Source organism: Boleophthalmus pectinirostris, unplaced genomic scaffold, assembly GCF_026225935.1.
Source record: "Boleophthalmus pectinirostris isolate CB_2022bp ecotype Guang Dong unplaced genomic scaffold, ASM2622593v1 HiC_scaffold_3, whole genome shotgun sequence".
Lineage (NCBI taxonomy): Eukaryota > Metazoa > Chordata > Actinopteri > Gobiiformes > Gobiidae > Boleophthalmus > Boleophthalmus pectinirostris.
Window position 1 is genome coordinate 17,922,088 of NW_026571299.1, and position 20,061 is coordinate 17,942,148.

Below are 20,061 nucleotides of genomic sequence, written 5' to 3' on the forward strand. Positions count from 1 at the left end.
AATCTGCTTTCATAACTACCATTGTATACTTGGCCTAATTTGTAAATAGTAGACTACAACATTTTACATAATCATTCCGTGTTTTATTTAAATTAATTAAAATGAAAAATACCAAATTGTTTTTATGTGCAGAATACTTCAGTTTCGGGCATGAACATTTATTATGTCTCAAAATTACCATTAGTGTTAGTAGCACTGAGACATTAACTTTTTATACGTAACATTTTAACATTTTTAACATTTTAGAACAACTCAGCAAAAACCTCAAAGAGATAAAATTGGACAGGAAGTAGTGATGCAAACAGTGAGGCTGCCAGTCGGTATTGTGCACAAAGCCTATTGGACCAAAAGCAGTGACTTCGTAAAGTTCAAATGATTGAGGAGTATAGCATGCATAAGTGTGTAACAATCAGGAATGGCTGATGTGGACAACCTTCATATTCTGAGTGACAAGGGTTAACTCCCCTTGTCACTCAGAATATGAAGGTTGTCCACATCAGCCATCAATCGTGATGCTGTGTGTGTAAAAAAAAAAAAAAAAAAGACACATTTTTGGTTTGCACATTTTTATTGCCACGTGAGCTGAATTATGCCAGTTTGATCTGAACATGCATTATTGTTATTTCTTTTTTATTATCGGGGCCAGTCGCAGCATTTGCAGGAGTCATAATAGATCAGACCAGGCTGGCAGTGGTGCAGGTAGGTGTTTCCCTGGAAACACTGAAAGAAAGTGTTTTTGTTTGCTACATTCTCATACAGGCCATCAGGGCGGCCCCGGCAGAAGTCAGCCATGGGGTCCCGAGTGGTGGTGGGTGCTGGGGTGGTGGTAGGCTTGGGCCCAAATCCTAAAGAAGCAACAGAAGGTTTATGCATATTTGAAAGTAATATTTCCCTGGGCACTGGGAGAAAGTAATTCAGAGTGACACAGAGGCAAACTCCAGTCTCTAGACAAACCTCAAAATAATGTCATTTATTTACCCATAGACATCCTGAGGTGGTTGACCAGTGGATAAGCCCCTGAGCCACAAAATGAGCCTCTGAAATCATCCATGTCCAGTGTCCACACATGAGCTCCACCCATTCTGTGAGCAGTCATATACTGGACCTACATGACAACATCAAAACCTCAACTGTTTCATTGAATTTATTATTGCATTTATACATTTTTATCTGTTTGTTTAAGAAAGAATAGAGAGCGCAGTGAGTTTGTACCTTAGAAGAGAAGCTGCGTTGATCATCGTAGCCAACCCAGGCACTGGCATAGGTGGCATAGGGAACCTCCTGCTCACTGATCCACTCAACAGTAGCACTGGGAAGGAAGCCACACACCTAACACACACACGGGAGAGAAATCATGCCAACATATTACCTTACTGCTGTGTTTAAAGCTTTTACTTTAAAGGGCCCATATTATGCTATTTTCTGATTTATGTTATAATGTTGTTTCCACATCAAAAACATACCTGGAATTGTGCTTTGATCATTCACATGAGTTTAACACACAAACTCTGCATATTTGAGTCCTTCTCTCAAACTGAAAACACTTTGTTCCTGCTTCTGATATCATGTGATAATATCAGAAGAGCTCCGATGTGATTTCAAACTCAGATCTTCTTTACAATCATTTGGATAATTTTAGCCCTGCAATTTCCAGTCTCTACTGGACAGATGGTAAAAGTTAGCAGTTAACTTGAAAACTACCACTTCATGACATCACAAGGGAGAACAGCATTTTGAGATTTGGAGATGTAGAAAGACTAATAATAAAGGATTACTCAAACTACATGGGGTATGTTTTTTTGAGGTAATAACAATATTATAACATAAAGGCTAAAAAGCAGACATACCTCATAGTAGGACCAGAAGCCAGCAGTGCGTGTGTAGGGGCCAGCCTCTGCGGGGCCATTGGCTGGAGCTCCCAGACCATTAGCTCCGGTGGTGAGGCGGAAGGTGCGGCCGTATGTGGGGAAACCGAGCAGCAGCTTCTCAGAAGGTGCTCCTTTGGCCAGCCAGTTGGACACAGAGTCGTTCTGCAGCACATTTATTTGTATCATCAGTGGGGAAGATTTTTTATTTTTTTTTGGAAATATTTCTTTGACCAAACTACAAAAATGTTCAGCAGGTCTCAAGCAATAATAAAAAAAATACTTTTACTTTTTAGTCCAGTTCAAAAATGTAGTGGTGTAGAAAGTACAGATACCTTCTCTAAAATGTAATCAGGTACAAGTAAAAAGTATACACTTTTTACTTAAGTGAAGTACAGGTACCTAAAAATGTTTTACTTGAGTACAGTAGCTATGGATCCTACTTGGACGACTGAGGGATTACTCAGACATCTTTCTTAAGCGCAGTACTTTCATATTTTTACTTCATTATATTCTACCACTGTATATCGTAGACAGTAGGTACAAACCACCCAGTTCAGCTGTCTCTTACTTACAATGTTATGGAACATCATAGACCCAGGATCCACATTACTGCGATACAGAGGGCTGTTGTGTCCAGTGACGCTCTCCCAGCTTCCATGGTAGTCAAAAGTCTTAAGGTTGAGGAAGTCCAAATAACTGTGATGGATACAGAGTATATTTGTTTCTCCATAGCACATTTAGACAGATCATATTCTCTATGGTTGAAAAAACACTTACAGTCCAATCTTGCTGACTTCATAGGCTGCATTAACGGTTGTGCGGAAACCTGCCACATCAGCTGACAGTATCAGACGAGGCTTTCTGTTATCCATGGCTTCCTGATCAAATGCTTGGGCCATTTCCTAGTTTAGCAGAGAAATCCATCTTTGTCAAAAATCCACATTAATCATAATTATCCACATTTGTACATTTTACACTACCCAGTTTTCCTCAAATCTGTATTGTTTAATTATGTAAAATGCATGCTTATCAGTGATGGAAGAAGTACTCAATTTTGTTTCTTAAGTAAAAGTACAAATACCGGAGCCAAAAAAATACTCAAGTACAAGTAATAGTGTAAAATGAAAAATCTACTTAAGTAAAAGTATTAAAGTACCTGTTTTTAAATGTATTTAAAGAGTAAACACTAAAAGTGATTTTAGTGATTGTAGTAATGTTGGGATTTTGATTAAGAATTGTTCCAAATTTAGTTAAGCTGAAACATTTGAATTATTTTTTCCTAGCTTTTTCATTTATATATTTTTCTGTGTTCAAACTACAAATGCATTCAAAATAACCTATAATTAAATAAATTATCAAATTATCAGAAAAAAAAGTACTTTGTTGGAGCAGAAAGTAAAAAGTGTCAGTTTTAAAATGTACTTGAGCAAAGTACAGATACCTAAAATATATACTTAAGTACAGTCCCTACTTCTACTTTGTTACATTCTATGACTGATATCTAAATTTGTAAGATGCACCCGTATCAGTCATATTATGTTATTTTAGACTTGACAAATCTGGAGAATTCTAAAATATTTTATGCTTATTCTTTGGCTACTAGTGGACTGACCGACAGCAGCAAAGTGAAGCGTTGCCGGTCTTCCATTGGACTTCCGTTGTGGCCAGGATAGTCCCACGCCACATTCAACCCATCAAAGTTATGAGTACGCAGATAGCTGAGCGCTGATTGGATGAATGCAGCGCGGTTCTCTGGTTTGGAGACCACTGAGACATATCTGACACAAGAAGCATCCAGATTTGGAGATGTACGAGTTGCCTGATGTTAAACATATAAAATTATACTCACGGGCTGATTCCATTTACTGTGCCTCCCACAGTTAGCAGAGTCTTCAGGACAGGGTTCCTGAATCAGACACATTAACATCAGCTCTTCAATAGTTATTACCACCATAGTGGGAATAACTATTGAAGTGGTAGTTGTAGTAGTTGTAGTAGTAGTAGTAATAGTAGTAGCAGTAGTAATAGTAGTAGCTGTAGTTGTGGCTATATCGGCTTGTCAAAGCCTGATCCAAGGGCTGTCCCTCGTTAGTACTTGGATGCGAGACTGCTGGGAAAATCAGGTGCCACTGTAGGGAGCTAGTTGCAAAAACTGACATTTTCTTAGGCAAGGCACTTCACCCACATTGCCTAGTATGAAACTGGTGCGTACAGGAGTGATGGTGGTGGTTGAAGGGGCTGATGGCGGAGATTGACAGCCTCGCTTCCCTCAGTCTGCCCTAGGGCAGCTGTGGCTACAACAATAGTAGCTTACCACCACCGAGTTTGGAGTGAATGAATAATGATCTGTAAAGCATCTTTGAGTGTCCAGAAAAGCGCTATATAAAACTGATGCATTATTATCATTATTATTATAGTATTATTATTATTATTATTATTATTATTATTATAGTGTTAAAACTATGTTCTAACTGGGGCTAAATTCACCATGGAATTCTTCATTATTTATAAAGGCACACCCTAAATTGTATAAATAAAATAATTAAAAATGAGGAAATCGGTATCAGGATGAGATCAGTAATGGTATCAGGGAATGGCAAATATTTAAAAATCATATCAGATCAGGAGATTAAAAAAAACTGAATTGGGACAAACTTTGTTATGTTTTTAAATATTAATTTATTTATATTTTTGATTTATTTATACCAGCATTTATATAATATGAAATGAATATCACAATAATATCCTTATCACAGTCTTATAAAAAAAAATCATATTCTTTTCTCATATCATGTAGGTTTATATCATAATTTTATCAACACTAAATAAAAATTATTAATTAAACTAGTGAACTTCAAATGTTTTAATATATTTAAATGGTTGCTATTTTTTTGTATTTTAATGTTTTTTTTCTCTACTCCTTGCCCTGTATTTACAATAACCAGAACACACATGTGCCCTCAGGTTTGTATGATCGCACTGCACAAAGAGGATACATATATAGGTCGACCTGAGCACAGGAACTGTCTATGGTCTATTGAGCCACTGCATGACTGAACAGTGAGCTCACAAACTCCACTTTGTAACTGTGAACAAACTGGCACAACAAAAAATAAGTGACAACATTTGGCTCTCTGATATCGGAGACCAACAACACCAGTGCGTATGTCCAAAAGTCTTTAAGGAAAAGAACTGTAACAAGAGAATGAGAGTGTCCTCATGTGTAAGTGTCAACCCACATTTACATACATGTATCCGATAATGCGGTATTATCAGTTATTTTGTGTTTATTTGAAAAAGTACACGTTTCTGATTATGTAAATGAGATGAAGCCTTGCAAACTCCACCAAAGGTTAAATTCCAAAGGTTGTCCCACATTCGCACTAATGCGCTATTGTGCATAGACAATTGAGACAAGGTGGGTGTGGTGTCTGGCCCAACAACAGTATCTACCTCCTGGAGCTGGATTCAAAAACATAACATTTAAATTTGAAGTTTAATGCTGAGTCACTGCCACTTTTATGTAGTGGAACTTTTATTGTGGAGGGTCTGGCACCAGCTTGTTGTCTCCATGGATATGCTATTGCTTTGCCAAGAATGTTCCACTGTATGACATTAAAGTCATCTATCTTTATGGAGACAAGCAGATGGCGCTATCAGAGTTACAGGTCAGATCTGTGGGGAAGCAAATTTGCTCACAGTAGAGTGCATATTTTCAAGGTTTTTGAGCGTCTGTAATTGAATAAATGCAAGATAGCTATATTTAATGCTATACTGTGGAACATTTCAGTCAAAGCAATAATAATAATAATAATCTCCACACAGGCAATCAGGTGGCAAACTTCTCACCAAAAAACTGCACCTGTATTAAAACCTTTTACAGTTGCATATTGATTAAAAAAGTATTATCCTGAACATTTTTTCCTGATGTCTTTCACTTACGTGTTCTTAAGAAGCTGGAGGCGTACAAACTGGTCCTCATCATTCCACTCGATGGGGGTGATTTGGTTGAAGCTGTTGATCGTGACCAGATCGTAGATGACGTGGGTGCACAGGAAAGGGTCGACATTGTCTGGAGTGAACCTTCCATTATCTGGACGATACTGGGCCCAGTTGGTAATGCGGCACATCAGGTTATTAGATGCAACTGAGAGAAATACAACACAAAATTATCTCAAAATAGTTCATTTATTATCCTGTCCAAATTGCAAACAGTTTAGGACTTACCCATGTGCAAGGTGAGCAGCACACCCAAAACTGAAAAGTGTGAGGCAGACAAGAAATTATCCACATAGACTTATGTGGGACTTGAGAATTGCAAACACTATCATTTATATTTTGAGGGATTTTATAGTCTTATCTTATACTAATTCTTCATATCTATTTTTTTCTTGAAAGCACATGCCAAACTTTAAATGCATTTTGTAGAATTGACATTTGTATTAAAGGTGTACTATTATGTAACTTTTTCTAGTGGAGGGTACGCCACCTGCTTGTCTCCACGAACAAGCCTGGAATGTTCCACAGAATAATTGCAATTACAGGTCAGATCTGAGGTGGGGCGATCTTGCATAAAGTAAGAATGCATGTTTGTTAAGGTATTATAAGTAATAAAATCACCTGTAATTGAACAAATGCAATGCTAGTGTCCATGGAGATGCCCATAATTAGTGTGGAACATTACGGGCATCTCAATGGACACTAGCAGGTGGCTGACCTTCCGCCAGTGCACCTTTAAAAATGTATTATCATCAAACCTTTTGCAATGTCTGTATTTTCCAAGCTGGCTCTTTCTGATTAGTTGTAATAGTTTTACCTGTCAGGAGCTTTGCCATTGTTCCTGCTGATCGACAGACTTCAGAACGATCTATGAAGTTACAGAAAGAGAGAACAATTTTAGTGAATGGTTATGTATACAAATGTTTAGTAATCTATCACTAACATTGCACCATGAGCTCTAAGGTGAACTAGAGTTACCAGCTTTGGACCTTACCTGCAAGAGTCTAAATTTGTAAAGGCAGCAACACATTTATTTTAATGACTAAAAGCGGGTGAAAGTACAGCTGATAAGGCCAAGGAGGGGAAGTCTGTTTTGAAAGCCTAATAAACCTATTTCTACTGGTAGTACTAATCAATCATGCCACAGATAATTACATAATTGACCTCGATAATATCTGTGACCTTTTTGATATCAATGGAAACAACTGTCCATAGTATGACATATCACTTACAGTAGGATATCCAAATATGGAGCCTGGCTCCAGATTCGCTCCTCTAACCGTTAGCGTCAGGAGCTTCATTTGAGTGGAGCTGAATGCTGTGGGTGACAGCCATGGATCTGTCAAAACAGTGAGTGGACACTCACTGGTACTTCAGCGGAAAAAATCCCCTGTGCTGAGAAAGGATTTTTCTCATAGAGTGCAATGTAATCACAAACGTCTTGTGTTCAGCTGACAGGTCACCTACAACTTTCAAAAATGTCAGATTTTGTGGCAATTTTGACGTATTTTTACATCATAAACTTTTTCTCAGCTCCTTCAGTTGTCTTAAAAAAAATGCTTATATAATCGTTTGCTCCGGCTCCGCTCGCTCTGATTGGTCAAAGCGATCACATGATACACGAGACCATGCTCCATGCGTGTGCCCCATGGATGTGTGCCCACAGGAGAAAAGAGCACTACTGCTCATGCTCAATCTGCCCACAGCCACCGGAAGTACCTAGCCAGACTAAAAGCTAATCTGGAATCATGTGCCATTGAGCTCAGCTCCTTGACTTGAATGGGCAGCCATTTTGAAACCCAGGGGCTTGGTGACATCACTCGCTTAGTCCACTTTTGTATATAGTCTAGGCTCTGTGCATAGCAGTCGTCAGCTAGCTCATTATGTCCAAAACCTAACAGTCATGTTTATCAAAATCATAAAACGTAAAATAAACAACCTATTAAAATTTAAATTAACATGAAAAATACCCAGTTGTTTTTATATGTAGAATACTTCAGTTTATGGCGTGAATATTTATTATATCTCAAAATTACTCGTTAGTGTTAGTAACACTGAGACACTAACTTTATTCATTTTAGCATGACTCTGCAAAAACCTCAAAGAGATAAACTTGGACAGGAAGTAGTGACAACAACAGTGAGGCTGCCAGTCAGTATTGTGCACAAAGCCTATTGGACCAAAGGCAGTGTGTTCCTAAAGTTCAGATGATTGAGGAGTATAGCATGCATAAGTGTGTAACAATCAGGAATGGCTGATGTGGACAACCTTCATATTCTGAGTGACAGGTGGAGTTAATCAATCATGATGCTGTGTGTGTAAAAAAAAACACACAAAAAAACACACACACACATTTTTGGTTTGAAGTGTTCATTACAACATGAGCTGAATTATGCCAATTTGCATTATTGTTATTTTATTTATTTTTTTTCTTCTTCTTCAGGGCCAGTCGCAGCATTTGCAGGAGTCATAATAGATCAGACCAGGCTGGCAGCGATGCAGGTAGGTGTTTCCCTGGAAACACTGGAAGTAAGTGGTTTTGTCTGCTACATTCACATACAGGCCATCAGGGCGGCCCCGGCAGAAGTCTGCCATGGGGTCCCGAGTGGTGGTGGGTGCTGGGGTGGTGGTAGGCTTGGGCCCAAATCCTAAAGAAGCAACAGAAGGTTTATGCACATTTGAAAGTAATATTTCCCTGGGCACTGGAAGAAAGTAATCCACAGTGACACAGAGGCAAACTCCAGTCTCTAGACAAACCTCAGAACAATGTCATTTATTTACCCATAGACATCCTGAGGTGATTGATCAGTGGATAAGCCCCTGAGCCACAGAATGAGCCTCTGAAATCATCCATGTCCAGTGTCCACACATGAGCTCCACCCATTCTGTGAGCAGTCATATACTGGACCTACATGACAACATCAAAACTTCAACTGTTTCATTGAATTTATTATTGCATTTATACATTTTTATTTGTTTGTTTAAGAAAGAATAGAGAGCGTAGTGAGTTTGTACCTTAGAAGAGAAGCTGCGCTGATCATCGTAGCCAACCCAGGCACTGGCATAGGTGGCATAGGGGACCTCCTGCTCACTGATCCACTCAACAGTAGCACTGGGAAGGAAGCCACATACCTAACACACACATGGGAGAGAAATCATGCCAACATATTACCTTACTGCTGTGTTTTCAATCAAACTTCATTTATAAAGCCCTTTACAACACTCAAGGTGACCCAAGTGCTTTCTAATAAAACCAACACAATATAATAACATTCAAAACATTAAACAATGAAAGAAAATTAATTGTGCAATGTGTACTGAGTGTTAAAAGCCAGTCTAGGCTGGATTTAAACAGAGTCTGGGGCCAGTGACAGAGAACGCCCGATCACCCAGGTGTTTGAGCCTGGCTCTGGTGACTCCCAGTAGAAGCTGATGGCTTGACATCAATATCAATGCTCTATTTGAGCTTGGACAGACAGGAGTTCAGTCAAATAGAGGTGAGCAAGACCATTAAGAGTTTTAAAAACAAATAATGCAATTTTAAAATCAACTCTAAAAGAAACTGGAAGCCAGTGGGGCGGCAGTAGCTCAGTTGGTAGAGCATTTGCCCACTGATCTGAAGGTTGGCGGCTCAATTCCAGCTCTCGACATAAAAAAAACATCACAGGTTGAGCGGTCAGATCCACTGACCCACAGATGAATGCTGTCGTTGTGTCCTTGGGCAAGACACTTAACCCACCTTGCCCACAGTGTCTGCATACACTGGTGTGTGAATGAATGTGTGTGAATGGGTGAGTGGTTCCTTGTTGTAAAGCGCTTTGAGTGCCTTAAAGGTAGAAAAATGTGACCATTTACCATAAAAGGATGGGGTTGATGTGCTGACGTCTGGGAGGGTTATTTAAAAAAGACACTGCAGTGTTCTGCTTGAGCTGGAGGCGACTGTGGGCAGACTGAGACATCCCCACATAATGGGTGTTACAATAGTCTATTCTGCAACTGATAAAAATGTGAATGGTCTTTTTAGTTGGTGTGATTTAATAAAATGCTTTACTTTCGATAAAAGACTTTGGATAAAAAAGATTATCTCACCACACTGTCAGTGTGTTTGTCAAACTTAAAATGACTTAGATTCCTTACAGTTGATTTTAACTTGGACGATATCCAACCAAAATCTGAGAAAGAAAATCACCAAATAAAATATATTCTGTTCTGTCCCAAACACTTTTTTATGTGTCTGTAACACAGTCACTTACAGATTTAAGAGCACCACTTTTGTCTGGGCATACAGACAGATAAATCAGCAGGTCATAGCATAGCAATGAAAAGCTAAATAACCCGTGCCTTGCAATAATTGACCCCCCTTGGAAAAGGGGTTTCACTACAGCATGTTTAAGAGAATCAGGTGCAGATTCTGAACTGAGAAAAGTGTTAATAACCAACAGGGAGGAACCTATAGTGCCAAACACCTCCTTTAACAATACGGTGGGAAAAATGCCCAGGGGACAGTTCGTAGCTCTCATTTGTTTGGTCACATCTGTGAGGAAGGACAATGAGGTTCGGACTGCTCAAACATTGCTGAGTGTACAGCCCCAACAGTCTCGATTGGACAAATGCTGAGGCTGCTGATTTGTGTCACAGACACCACTTTTTCGACAAAAAAAGAGTAAAAAGTCCTCACAGGTGAAAACAGGAAAATCAATCAAAGGGGTGTGTGGATTCACAACAGAGTTAATACTGAACGACACACGAGGGCAGTGACCATTACTGCAGACAATTTCAGACTGATATTGGCATGTGGCCTCTGTTATAGCTCTGTTAGTGAGTGAGGCTCCAAAGCTAAAAATGTGATGTCATGCAGTGGTAGTTTTTAGGTCAACTACTACTGTTTACCTTTAGTTCAGTAGAGATAGGCAGTTCTAGACCTGAAATCATCTAAATTATTCTAGTGAAGGTGTATGAAGTTTAGAAACACAGTGGAGCATTTCCTGTATACCATATGACATGACAATGTGTTTCCAATTTGAGAAAAGAACTCAGCCTAAAAATGTAGGGTTTGTTTGTTTAAAGATGTGTGAATAAAACAAAACACTACTCCAAGTATGTTTCTAAAGACAAAACAATATTGGATCAAAAATAGTGTAATATGGGCCCATTAAGTGTATCCTCTCATTTAGGGCAGACATACCTCATAGTAGGACCAGAAGCCAGCAGTGTGTGTGTAGGGACCAGCCTCTGCAGGGCCACTGGCTGGAGCTCCCAGACCATTAGCCCCAGTTCGGAGGCGGAAGGTGCGGCCGTATGTGGGGAAACCGAGCAGCAGCTTCGCAGGAGGCGCTCCCCGGGCCAGCCAAGAAGACACAGAAGAGTTCTGCAGCACATTTTTTGCATCGTCAGTTGAAGAAGTACTTGATTTTGCAGTGCAATTACTGAAGGAAGAAAATGTTCAAGTAAATATATCACATGAAAATATTGATTTAAGTAAAAGTATTAAAGTACCTGTTTAAAAATGTAATGGGTAAAAATTTTCAATATTTTGAGATATAATAAAACTTCAAATGTAGAGAGTTGATCAAGATTTGTGAATTCTGTTCAACAGAAACTATTGAACTGATCAGTTTTTCCTCATTAAAACTTTTCAATTCAATTTTCAATTTCAATCCAGTTAAAAAATGTAGTGGAGTACAAAGTACAGATGCCTTATATATTTATATATAATGAAGTAAAAATAAAAACTCCCCTTAAAATTTACTTAAGTACAGACACCTAAAATGTGTACTGAAGTACAGTAGCTGTGGATCCTACCTGAACGACTGAGGGAATACACAGACATCTCTTTTAAGTATAGTACTTTAATACTTTTACTTCATGACATTCCACCACTGTATATCGGTGGTGGAATGTATATTTTCAGTGGTCCCTTACAATGTTATGGAACATCATAGACCCAGGAGGATCCACATTACTGGGATACAGAGGGCTGTTGTGTCCAGTGATGTACTCCCAGCTTCCATGGTAGTCAAAGGTCTTAATGTTGAGGAAGTCCAAATAACTGTGGTGGATACAGAGTATGTTTTATTTTTCTCCATAGCATATTTAGACAGATCATATTCTCTACGGGTGAAAACATACTTACAGTACAATCTTGCTGACTTCATAGGCTGCGTCAATGGTTGAGGGGAATCCTGTTACATCAGCTGAGATTGTCAGACGAGGCTTTCCATTATCTTTGGCTTCCTGATCAAATGCTTGGGCCATTTCCTGGTTTAGCAGAGAAATCCATTTTGTCAACCATCCACATTAATCATAATTATCCACCTTTATATAGTTTTTGTTTACCTCAAATCTATATTGTCTAATTATGTAAACAAAACAAAAAAAAATCCATACCTATCTTGAAATTTGTATGATGCACATTTAAAATTAAAAATTCATACTATGCTATAATCTTGATCACTTTTAAATATTACACTTTGGCTACTAGTGGACTGACCGACAGCAGCAAAGTGAAGCGTTCCCGATCTTCCTCTGGACTTCCATTGTGGCCGGGATAGTCCCACGCAATATTCAATCCATCAAAGTTATGAGTACGCAGGTAGCTGATCGCCGATCGGATGAATGTGGCGCGGTTCTCTGGTTTGGAGACCACTGAGACATATCTGACACAAAAAGAATACAGATTAGGAGATGTACAAGATGCCTGATGTACTAGTATGTTAATATAAAATCATACTCACACGCTGATATTATTTACTGCACCTCCCACAGTTAGCAGAGTCTTCAGGGCAGGGTTCCTGAATCAGACACATTAACATCAGCTCTTCAATAGTTATTACCACTATAGATCTGCACATTATATCTCAAATGTGTCAGTATCACAATATTAACTCATTAACCATATCGCAAGGAAGGAAATACAACAAACATTAAGGCTGATCATTGGACAAAGATTCTCATTTACAGTTTGTGTTATATATAAGAATAATTACATTTATACACTGTGCTAGTTTGCTGGTAAATTAAGTCATTTATATTTTAGTTTTACTTATACCTGGACTTATATAATATGCAAGGCATATAAAACAACAAAAGAATCCATCCACTAGACTGAAGCATACAGTGTACTCATGTCAATCCATATTTACATACATGTATCCAATAATGCAGTATTATCCGTTATTTTGTGTTTATTTGGAAAAGTACATGTTTCTGATTATGTAAATGAGATACAGGCCTTGCTAACACCACCAAAGCTTAAATTCCATAGGTTGTCCCACATTTGCACTAATGTACTACTGCACATAGACAATTGAGGCAAGGTGGGTGTGGTGTTTTGCCCGAGGGCACAACAGTAACTTCCGCCTGGAGTTGGAATCAAACACATAACCTTTAAATCTGAAGTTTAATGCTGAGTCACTGCCACTTTTATACTTTGGAACTTTTCTTTTGGAGGGTCTGCCACCTGCCTGTTGTCTCCATAGAGATGCTATTTCTTTGCCTAGAATGTTCCACTGTATGACATTAGTCATCTACCTTCATGTTGAGAAGCAGTGACATCGTCTATGGACCTTTTCTGATGGAGGATCTGCCACCTGCATTTTGTCTCCATAGAGATGTCACTGATTTGCCTCAAATGTTCCACAGCATGACATTAAACTCATCTCTGCTCGGGGTCACTCTGACCCAAATTTCTTTTTTCCTTCTCGCTCTCTTGGGGCGGATCAATCAGACCCAAAAATTTATTTTCAAAAAAATTCTCGCCAGGCAAGCAAATAAATTTTTGGGTCTGATTGACCCACCCCAAGAGAGCGGAAAAGAAAAAAAAAATTTCTTCAGGTCAATGTAACCCCAAGAAAAACTTGAGGGCTAGACAAGCAGATGGCACCACTAGTGTTACAGCTCGGATCTGTAGAGAGGCAAGTCCCCTCATAGCAGAATGTATGTCTTCAAGGTATTTTTGACCAAGATAGCTATATTTAATTCTCTACTGTGGTGAATTTCCCACCATAAAAATTGCACGTTTATTAAAACTGTTTACAGTCACATATAGATTAAGAAAGTATTATCCTGAACATGTTTTCCTGATGTCTTTCACTTACGTGTTCTTAAGGAGGTTGAGGCGTACAAACTGGTCCTTATCGTTCCACTCGGTGGGGGTGATTTGGTTGAAGCTGTTGATCGTGACCAGATCATAGATGACATGGGTGCACAGGAAAGGGTCGATGTTGTCCGGGGTGAACTTTCCGCTGTCCGGACGATACTGGGCCCAGTTGGTCATGTGGCACATCAGGTTATTAGATGCAACTGAGACAAATACAACACAAAGTTACCTGAAAATAGTTCATTTATTTTTGTGTCCCAGTTGTGAACAGTTTAGGACTTACCCATGTGCAAGGTGAGCAGCACACCCAAAACTGAAAACAAAACAAAAAAATTAATGTGAGGCAGCCAAGAAATTATCATGAACAATACTATTTTGTAGTCTTGGCTCATATTATTTCTACATATCCTTTTTTTCTTGAACGCACATGCCAAACCTGCTTGTCTTCATGCACAAGCCGTGAATGTTCCACAGAATCATTACAATTACAGGTCAGATCTGAGGAGAGGTGACCCAGATAGGTGCAATGACATACTGTGGAACATTACAGGCATCTCCATGGACACTAGCATGTGGCCAACCCTCCATCAGGAGACTTACATAGCGCACCTTGATTATAATCACTATATTTCCCAAGCTAGCTCCATCTGATTAGTCGTATAATAGTTTTACCTGTCAGGAGCTTTGCCATTGTTCCTCCTGATCAAAACAGACTTCAGGATGATCTGTGAAGTTACAGAAACATAGATTTATATACACAAGGCAGAGAGCAACTGTAGTGAGTTATCTGTTTTGCATCTCACCTGCAAGAGTCCAAATTTGCAAAGGCAGCAGCACATTTATATTAAAGACTAATAGCAGGTGAAAGTACAGCTGATAAGGCTGAGTAGTGGGTGGTCAGTCTGGAAAACTAATAAACCCCATTACTCATAAATCATGCTGCACGTAATGGCATAATATACCTAGATAATATCTGTCACCTTTTTGATATCAATGGGTCAACTGTCCCTTGCAACAATAAAAGAATAGTCAAAATCAAACTCAAGGTGAGTTGACAAATCCCACAACAGTATAACTAGTGGTATGGTACTGACAGTGTTGGGAAGTAACTGAATGCATGTTCCAGGCATACATACTTATTTTGAGTAACTGCATTTCGGTACAGTTACTGTTTCATTTGGTGATATTCAGAGTACTGTTGCTTTCTTCAAATCAGCAGAATACGTGGCATTGGCACTTGATCATACAAGTTGGGGTTTCAGTTGCCCAAAATTTGTGAAACACAGCTCTTGTTGTGAATGCATGGGTGATTTTTCATTCTCGAGTGATTGATAGGAAATGCATAACAAACAGTAAAACAAATATTAAGATTTAATCTTCTGTTGCGTTTTTACTTTATAACAGGGGTGTGAAACTCAAATTAACAGAGGGCCAAAATTAAAAACTCAGACTAAGTCATGGGCCAAACTAAATGTTTCTTGAAAAATTTCAATAACATCTGCATGTTTTCTCTTCTTTCAAGATGTGTAATGTTAAACCATTTCTTATTAAGGCAAGGCAAGTTTATTTGTATAGCACAATTCGTACACAAAGTAATTCAAAGTGCTTTACAGAATAAGAAATACATTAAAATCATAATAAAAACAAATCAAAACATAAATAATCATGAAGATTAAAATTAAAAAAGAGAGACATAAATTGGAGAGAAGACCAGAATGAAAACCTTTCAGTTATATGCACAGTCAAACAGAAATGTTTTGAGCCTGGATTTAAACAGCGTCACAGAAGAGTCTGTCTCACATGTTCAGGAAGACTGTTCCAGGTTTTCGCTGCATGAACCTGAAACGCTGACTCCCCTTGTTTAGTTCTGACTCTGGGCACCAGCAGGAGGCCGGTCCCTGAGGTCCTCAGAGTGCGAGATGGTTCATATGACACTAACATGTCACAGATGTACTTTGGTGCTCGGCCATGGACAGACTTGTACACAAGCAGAGCTGCTTTAAAGTCTATTCTCTGAGGCACAGGAGCCAGTGCAGAGACCTGAGCACAGGACTTATGTGCTCGTACTTCCTAGTTCGAGTCAGGACCCGAGCTGCAGCGTTCTGGATGTTCTGCAGCTGTCTCACAGCTCGTTTGGAGAGACCAGTGAGCAGACCATTACAGTAGTCTAACCTACTGGAGACAAACGCATGGATAAGTTTCTCCAAGTCTGATTTAGACAGTAAACCTTTGATTTTTGCTATGCTTTTTTAGATGGTAAAAAGGCTGCAGATGTTATTGATTTGATGTGGCTGTTAAAGTTCAAGTCTGAGTCCATTATTACCCCTAGATTTCTTGCCTGATTTGAAGGTTTTAGAGAGAGAGACTGGAGGTGACTGCTGACACTGTCCCTTTGTTTTTGTGGACCAAACACTATGACTTCAGTCTTGTCAGAGTTTAGCTGGAGAAAGTTGTTTTGCATCCACACACTGATCTGTTGGCTGCAGTGACCAAGTGACTCCACTGGTCCATAGTCTCCTGCTGCCAGAGAGATGTAGATCTGAGTGTCATCTGCATAATTGTGGTAGGACACGTTATTGCTGCTTATTAACTGGCCTAATGGCAGCATGTAGAGATTGAACAACAGGGGGCCCAGGATTGACCCCTGAGGCACCCCACAGGTCAGGGCCATGTGATCTGAGACACAGTTTCCAATTTCAACAAAATACTTGCTGTCTTCTAGATAGGACTTGAACCAGTTTAGTACAGTACCAGAGATGCCTACCCAGTCCTCTAGTCTCTGTAAGAGGATCCCATGATCGACAGTGTCAAAAGCAGCACTCAGATCTAACAGGATCAAGACTGAGACTTTGCCTGCATCAGTGTTCAGGCGGATGTCATTTGTCACCTTGATAAGAGCAGTCTCAGTGCTGTGGTGGGCTCTAAAACCTGACTGGAAAACATCAAAGGCGTTGTTCATTTGGAGAAAGTTCTTAAGCTGTTGGTAAACAGCTTTTTCAAGGACTTTGCCAAAAAACGGCAGATTTGAGATGTGTCGGAAATTGTTCAGTACTGTGGCATCAAGACTGCTCTTCTTTAGGAGAGGCTTAATGACCACAGTTTTCAATGCGTTTGGGAATGTTCCAGAATGAAGTGACATGTTAACTATGTGAGTGAGTGATGAAAGTAAACTGTTGAGGACGGACTTTAGAAATCTAGTGGGTAACATGTCCAGGCAGCAAGTAGTCAGTTACAGGTGCAAAGTGATTCAGCTCTAAGTGTCTCTGTGGCTGCATGCTTGTTATTTGTGTTGTGGAATTGATGGCATTTTTGATGCCCTGAAATTGTCATTAAAGAAAACTGCAAACTCATTACATTTAGATGTGGAAATTAGTTCTAGTGGCAGTGGAGCTGGAGGGTTTGTTAATCTGTTCACTGTTGCAAACAGGACACGAGAGTTGTTACTGCAATTACCAATAATGTCCAAAAAATACTTCTCTCTTGTTTTACTCAAAGTGTAGTTGTACATATGCATTGTTCCTCTGTAAATCTCATAATGAACCTGGAGGTTTGACTTGTGCCATTTCCGCTCAGCCTTCCGGCACTCCCTTTTCTGTGTTCTGACTGAGTCATCATTCCTCCACGGAGCTTTTTGCCTATCTTTAACCATTTTAACCTTTATCGGGGCGATGGCATCCAGAACATTCAAAACACTCAAAGTCACAGCATTAGAACATGAGGCAATTTCAAAATTTATCATTTCCATGAACAGTGCACCTGTGTGATAATTTATGTGTCTTCTTCGAAACAACTGTAGGAGCAGCCGGTGGTTTGGGAATAACAGACAGGTCCAAGAAGACACAGAAATGATCAGACAGAGCAACATCAACCACATTGACATTTGAAATATTTACACCCTTTGTAATGAGCAGGTCCAGGGTGTGCCCTCTCTTGTGAGTGGGCTCACTGACATGCTGAGTCAGACCAAAAGTTTCAAGGACAACACTAAGCTCTTTGGCATTTTTGTCACACACATTATCCACATGTACATTAAAATCACCTGTAATGACTAAACCATCAAAGTCTGTGCATACAACTGAAAGCATCTCAGTAAAATCATCAATAAAGGAGGTTTGTATATGACGCTGTAGAGTATGGACGGTGATTGTTTTAGCTCCATTTTGAAGGAAACATACTCAAATGATGAAAACACCCCAAATGACAACCTGTGTGTAACCAAATGATCTCTAAAAAATGCACACACTCCTCCACCCTTTTTATTTGCTCGTGTTTCAGATTCAAATTTGAAGTTGGGAGGGGTTGATTCCACTAGCACTGCATGACCTGTGATTTGTCAAGCCATGTTTCAGTTAAAAACATAAAGTCCAGATTAAAAGAAGAAATAAAATCATGAATTAGAAATGATTTCTTACATAAAGATCTGACATTGAGCACAGCAAGTTTCTGATTAGTTTCAGTAGGACTGGGTGTTATCTTCTTACAGGGAACGTGAACTAAATTTCTCTGATTAGACAGTCTAACTGTCCTTCTTTTAATCCGTCTATGTGTTGTAACTGGAGATATAGCTCCATCGCAGGGCCCCAGCCTGATATTACCTTTATCATGACTGTATGTCCTGGGACAGCAGAGGCCCTGTGCATCCTAACTCTTGGTGATAACAGCTCTGGGGAAAGGCGGGGGAGGGCGAGCAGGGGAGAGTTTGGGTGAGTGACCAGGTGAGTGACCAGATGAGGGACCAGGTGAGTGACCAGGTGAGTGACCAGATGAGGGACCAGGTGAGGGCCGAGGAGGTGGAATACGGGGAGGTTTGGGTGAGGGGCCAGGTAAGGACCGAGGAGGTGGAGTAGGGGGAGGTTTGGGTGAGGGGAGAGCTGAGAGAGTCTCTGGTGGTGAAACAGGCACAGCTTTGTATTTGTATCGGGGAGAGTTCAACATAGTTGATGTCAGAACCCTTGACCGTGCTATATTAGGTGTGAGAGGAACCATCTTGATTCCCGATCTGATGAGGCTTTCTAGATGGTTGGGCAGTGCCATGGGTGAAGGTGGGGAGGAGAAGGAGAGTGAAGAGTCCGTTGATGGAGTAGATGTAGCAAAGGGGACTCCAGGCTGGTCTGTGGGCAGCGAAGGTGTTGGGTGTGCTGGTGGCGCTTAAAATACATGTTTACTAATAGTTTTGCTAAAACACTGCATCCAGAACAAGCATCATATAAAATAATAACAACATTTTAAATGAATAATGTCTCTATAGCCTATCTGTAACCAGTGGGCTAACTCTAATACATATTTGATATGATCTTGCGGGTCAAATATAAATGTATCACAGCCAAATTTGGCCCCTGAGCCTGAGTCTGACATGTCTGCTCTATAATTTAAATACAACTGTAAGTATTCAGTCTAAGCATTCAGAATACAGTACTCTGATTGGACCATGTATTGGAATATGTTACAAAATACATTTTAATGCAGGTATTGAGTATTAACCAAGCACTTTCAAAGTAGACATATTTTTCCCATCTTGGGTTTCTGAGTGCACCTGTGAGTTGTGCAGTGGTTGGCATTTGAATCCCCACTGTTTAATTCTGTCTGTGCATCTTTGCATGAATGTGTGATGTTCTATAATTGAAAGAATTGTTCAGCAGATTAGCCATGTGCCAGTCAGATCTAGCAACCAAAGTCACTTACAAATGTTCTGCAATCTGCGACCAATGATTGTATACTTTGACCTAATTTGTAAATACCAACAAATTAAAGTAGGCTACAGCATTTTCCAAAAGCATTCCATGTTTTATTTTTCATTTTTACAATACATTCATTCCAGACTAACATTTCACCCATTAATAGGCTCTGTGCACAGCAGCGCGCCAGCTAGCTCACTGTGTCTCAAAGCTAACAGTCATGTCTATTAAAATCATAAAACATAAAATAAACAACTTATTCAAATTTATTAAAATAAATAATAATAATGTGTAGCATACTTCAGTTTGTGGTGCTGTTAGAATATTTTTTATGCCTCAAAATTTGTGTTAGCATTAAGACACAAATATTTCTCTTTCTAAACACAGAAGTGCCGTCCGCTGAAGTATTCATTGTTCATTA

At 39.5% G+C, this 20,061-nt stretch overlaps 2 protein-coding genes across 2 annotated transcripts; both read right to left on the reverse strand.

Moving 5' to 3' along the window:
- Window positions 1-633: 633 nt before the first annotated feature.
- On the reverse strand, window positions 634-6,703 carry LOC110165762 (acidic mammalian chitinase-like). Its single transcript, XM_055160302.1, has 11 exons — window positions 6,685-6,703; window positions 6,096-6,125; window positions 5,811-6,015; window positions 3,718-3,774; window positions 3,481-3,646; window positions 2,646-2,770; window positions 2,441-2,564; window positions 1,848-2,030; window positions 1,213-1,329; window positions 979-1,105; window positions 634-845 (listed from the first exon to the last, which is right to left on the reverse strand). Exons 1-11 carry the CDS (start codon window positions 6,701-6,703, stop codon window positions 634-636), a joined length of 1,365 nt encoding a protein of 454 aa, XP_055016277.1.
- A 1,603-nt stretch (window positions 6,704-8,306) lies between these two features.
- On the reverse strand, window positions 8,307-14,656 carry LOC110165790 (acidic mammalian chitinase-like). Its single transcript, XM_020930981.2, has 11 exons — window positions 14,638-14,656; window positions 14,249-14,278; window positions 13,964-14,168; window positions 12,602-12,658; window positions 12,358-12,523; window positions 12,001-12,125; window positions 11,790-11,916; window positions 11,053-11,235; window positions 8,883-8,999; window positions 8,649-8,775; window positions 8,307-8,515 (listed from the first exon to the last, which is right to left on the reverse strand). Exons 1-11 carry the CDS (start codon window positions 14,654-14,656, stop codon window positions 8,307-8,309), a joined length of 1,365 nt encoding a protein of 454 aa, XP_020786640.2.
- Between the last annotated feature and the right edge of the window lie 5,405 nt (window positions 14,657-20,061).

Coding starts and splice junctions, on each gene's coding strand:
- LOC110165762 (XM_055160302.1), bottom strand. Junction 3,775..5,810: donor CTCCAGCTTCTTAAGAACAC/GTAAGTGAAAGA, acceptor TGTCTGATTCAG/GAACCCTGTCCTGAAGACTC. Junction 2,565..2,645: donor GAAGTCAGCAAGATTGGACT/GTAAGTGTTTTT, acceptor TATCCATCACAG/TTATTTGGACTTCCTCAACC.
- LOC110165790 (XM_020930981.2), bottom strand. Junction 11,917..12,000: donor GAAGTCAGCAAGATTGTACT/GTAAGTATGTTT, acceptor TATCCACCACAG/TTATTTGGACTTCCTCAACA. Junction 9,000..11,052: donor GCTTCTGGTCCTACTATGAG/GTATGTCTGCCC, acceptor TGTGTGTGTTAG/GTATGTGGCTTCCTTCCCAG.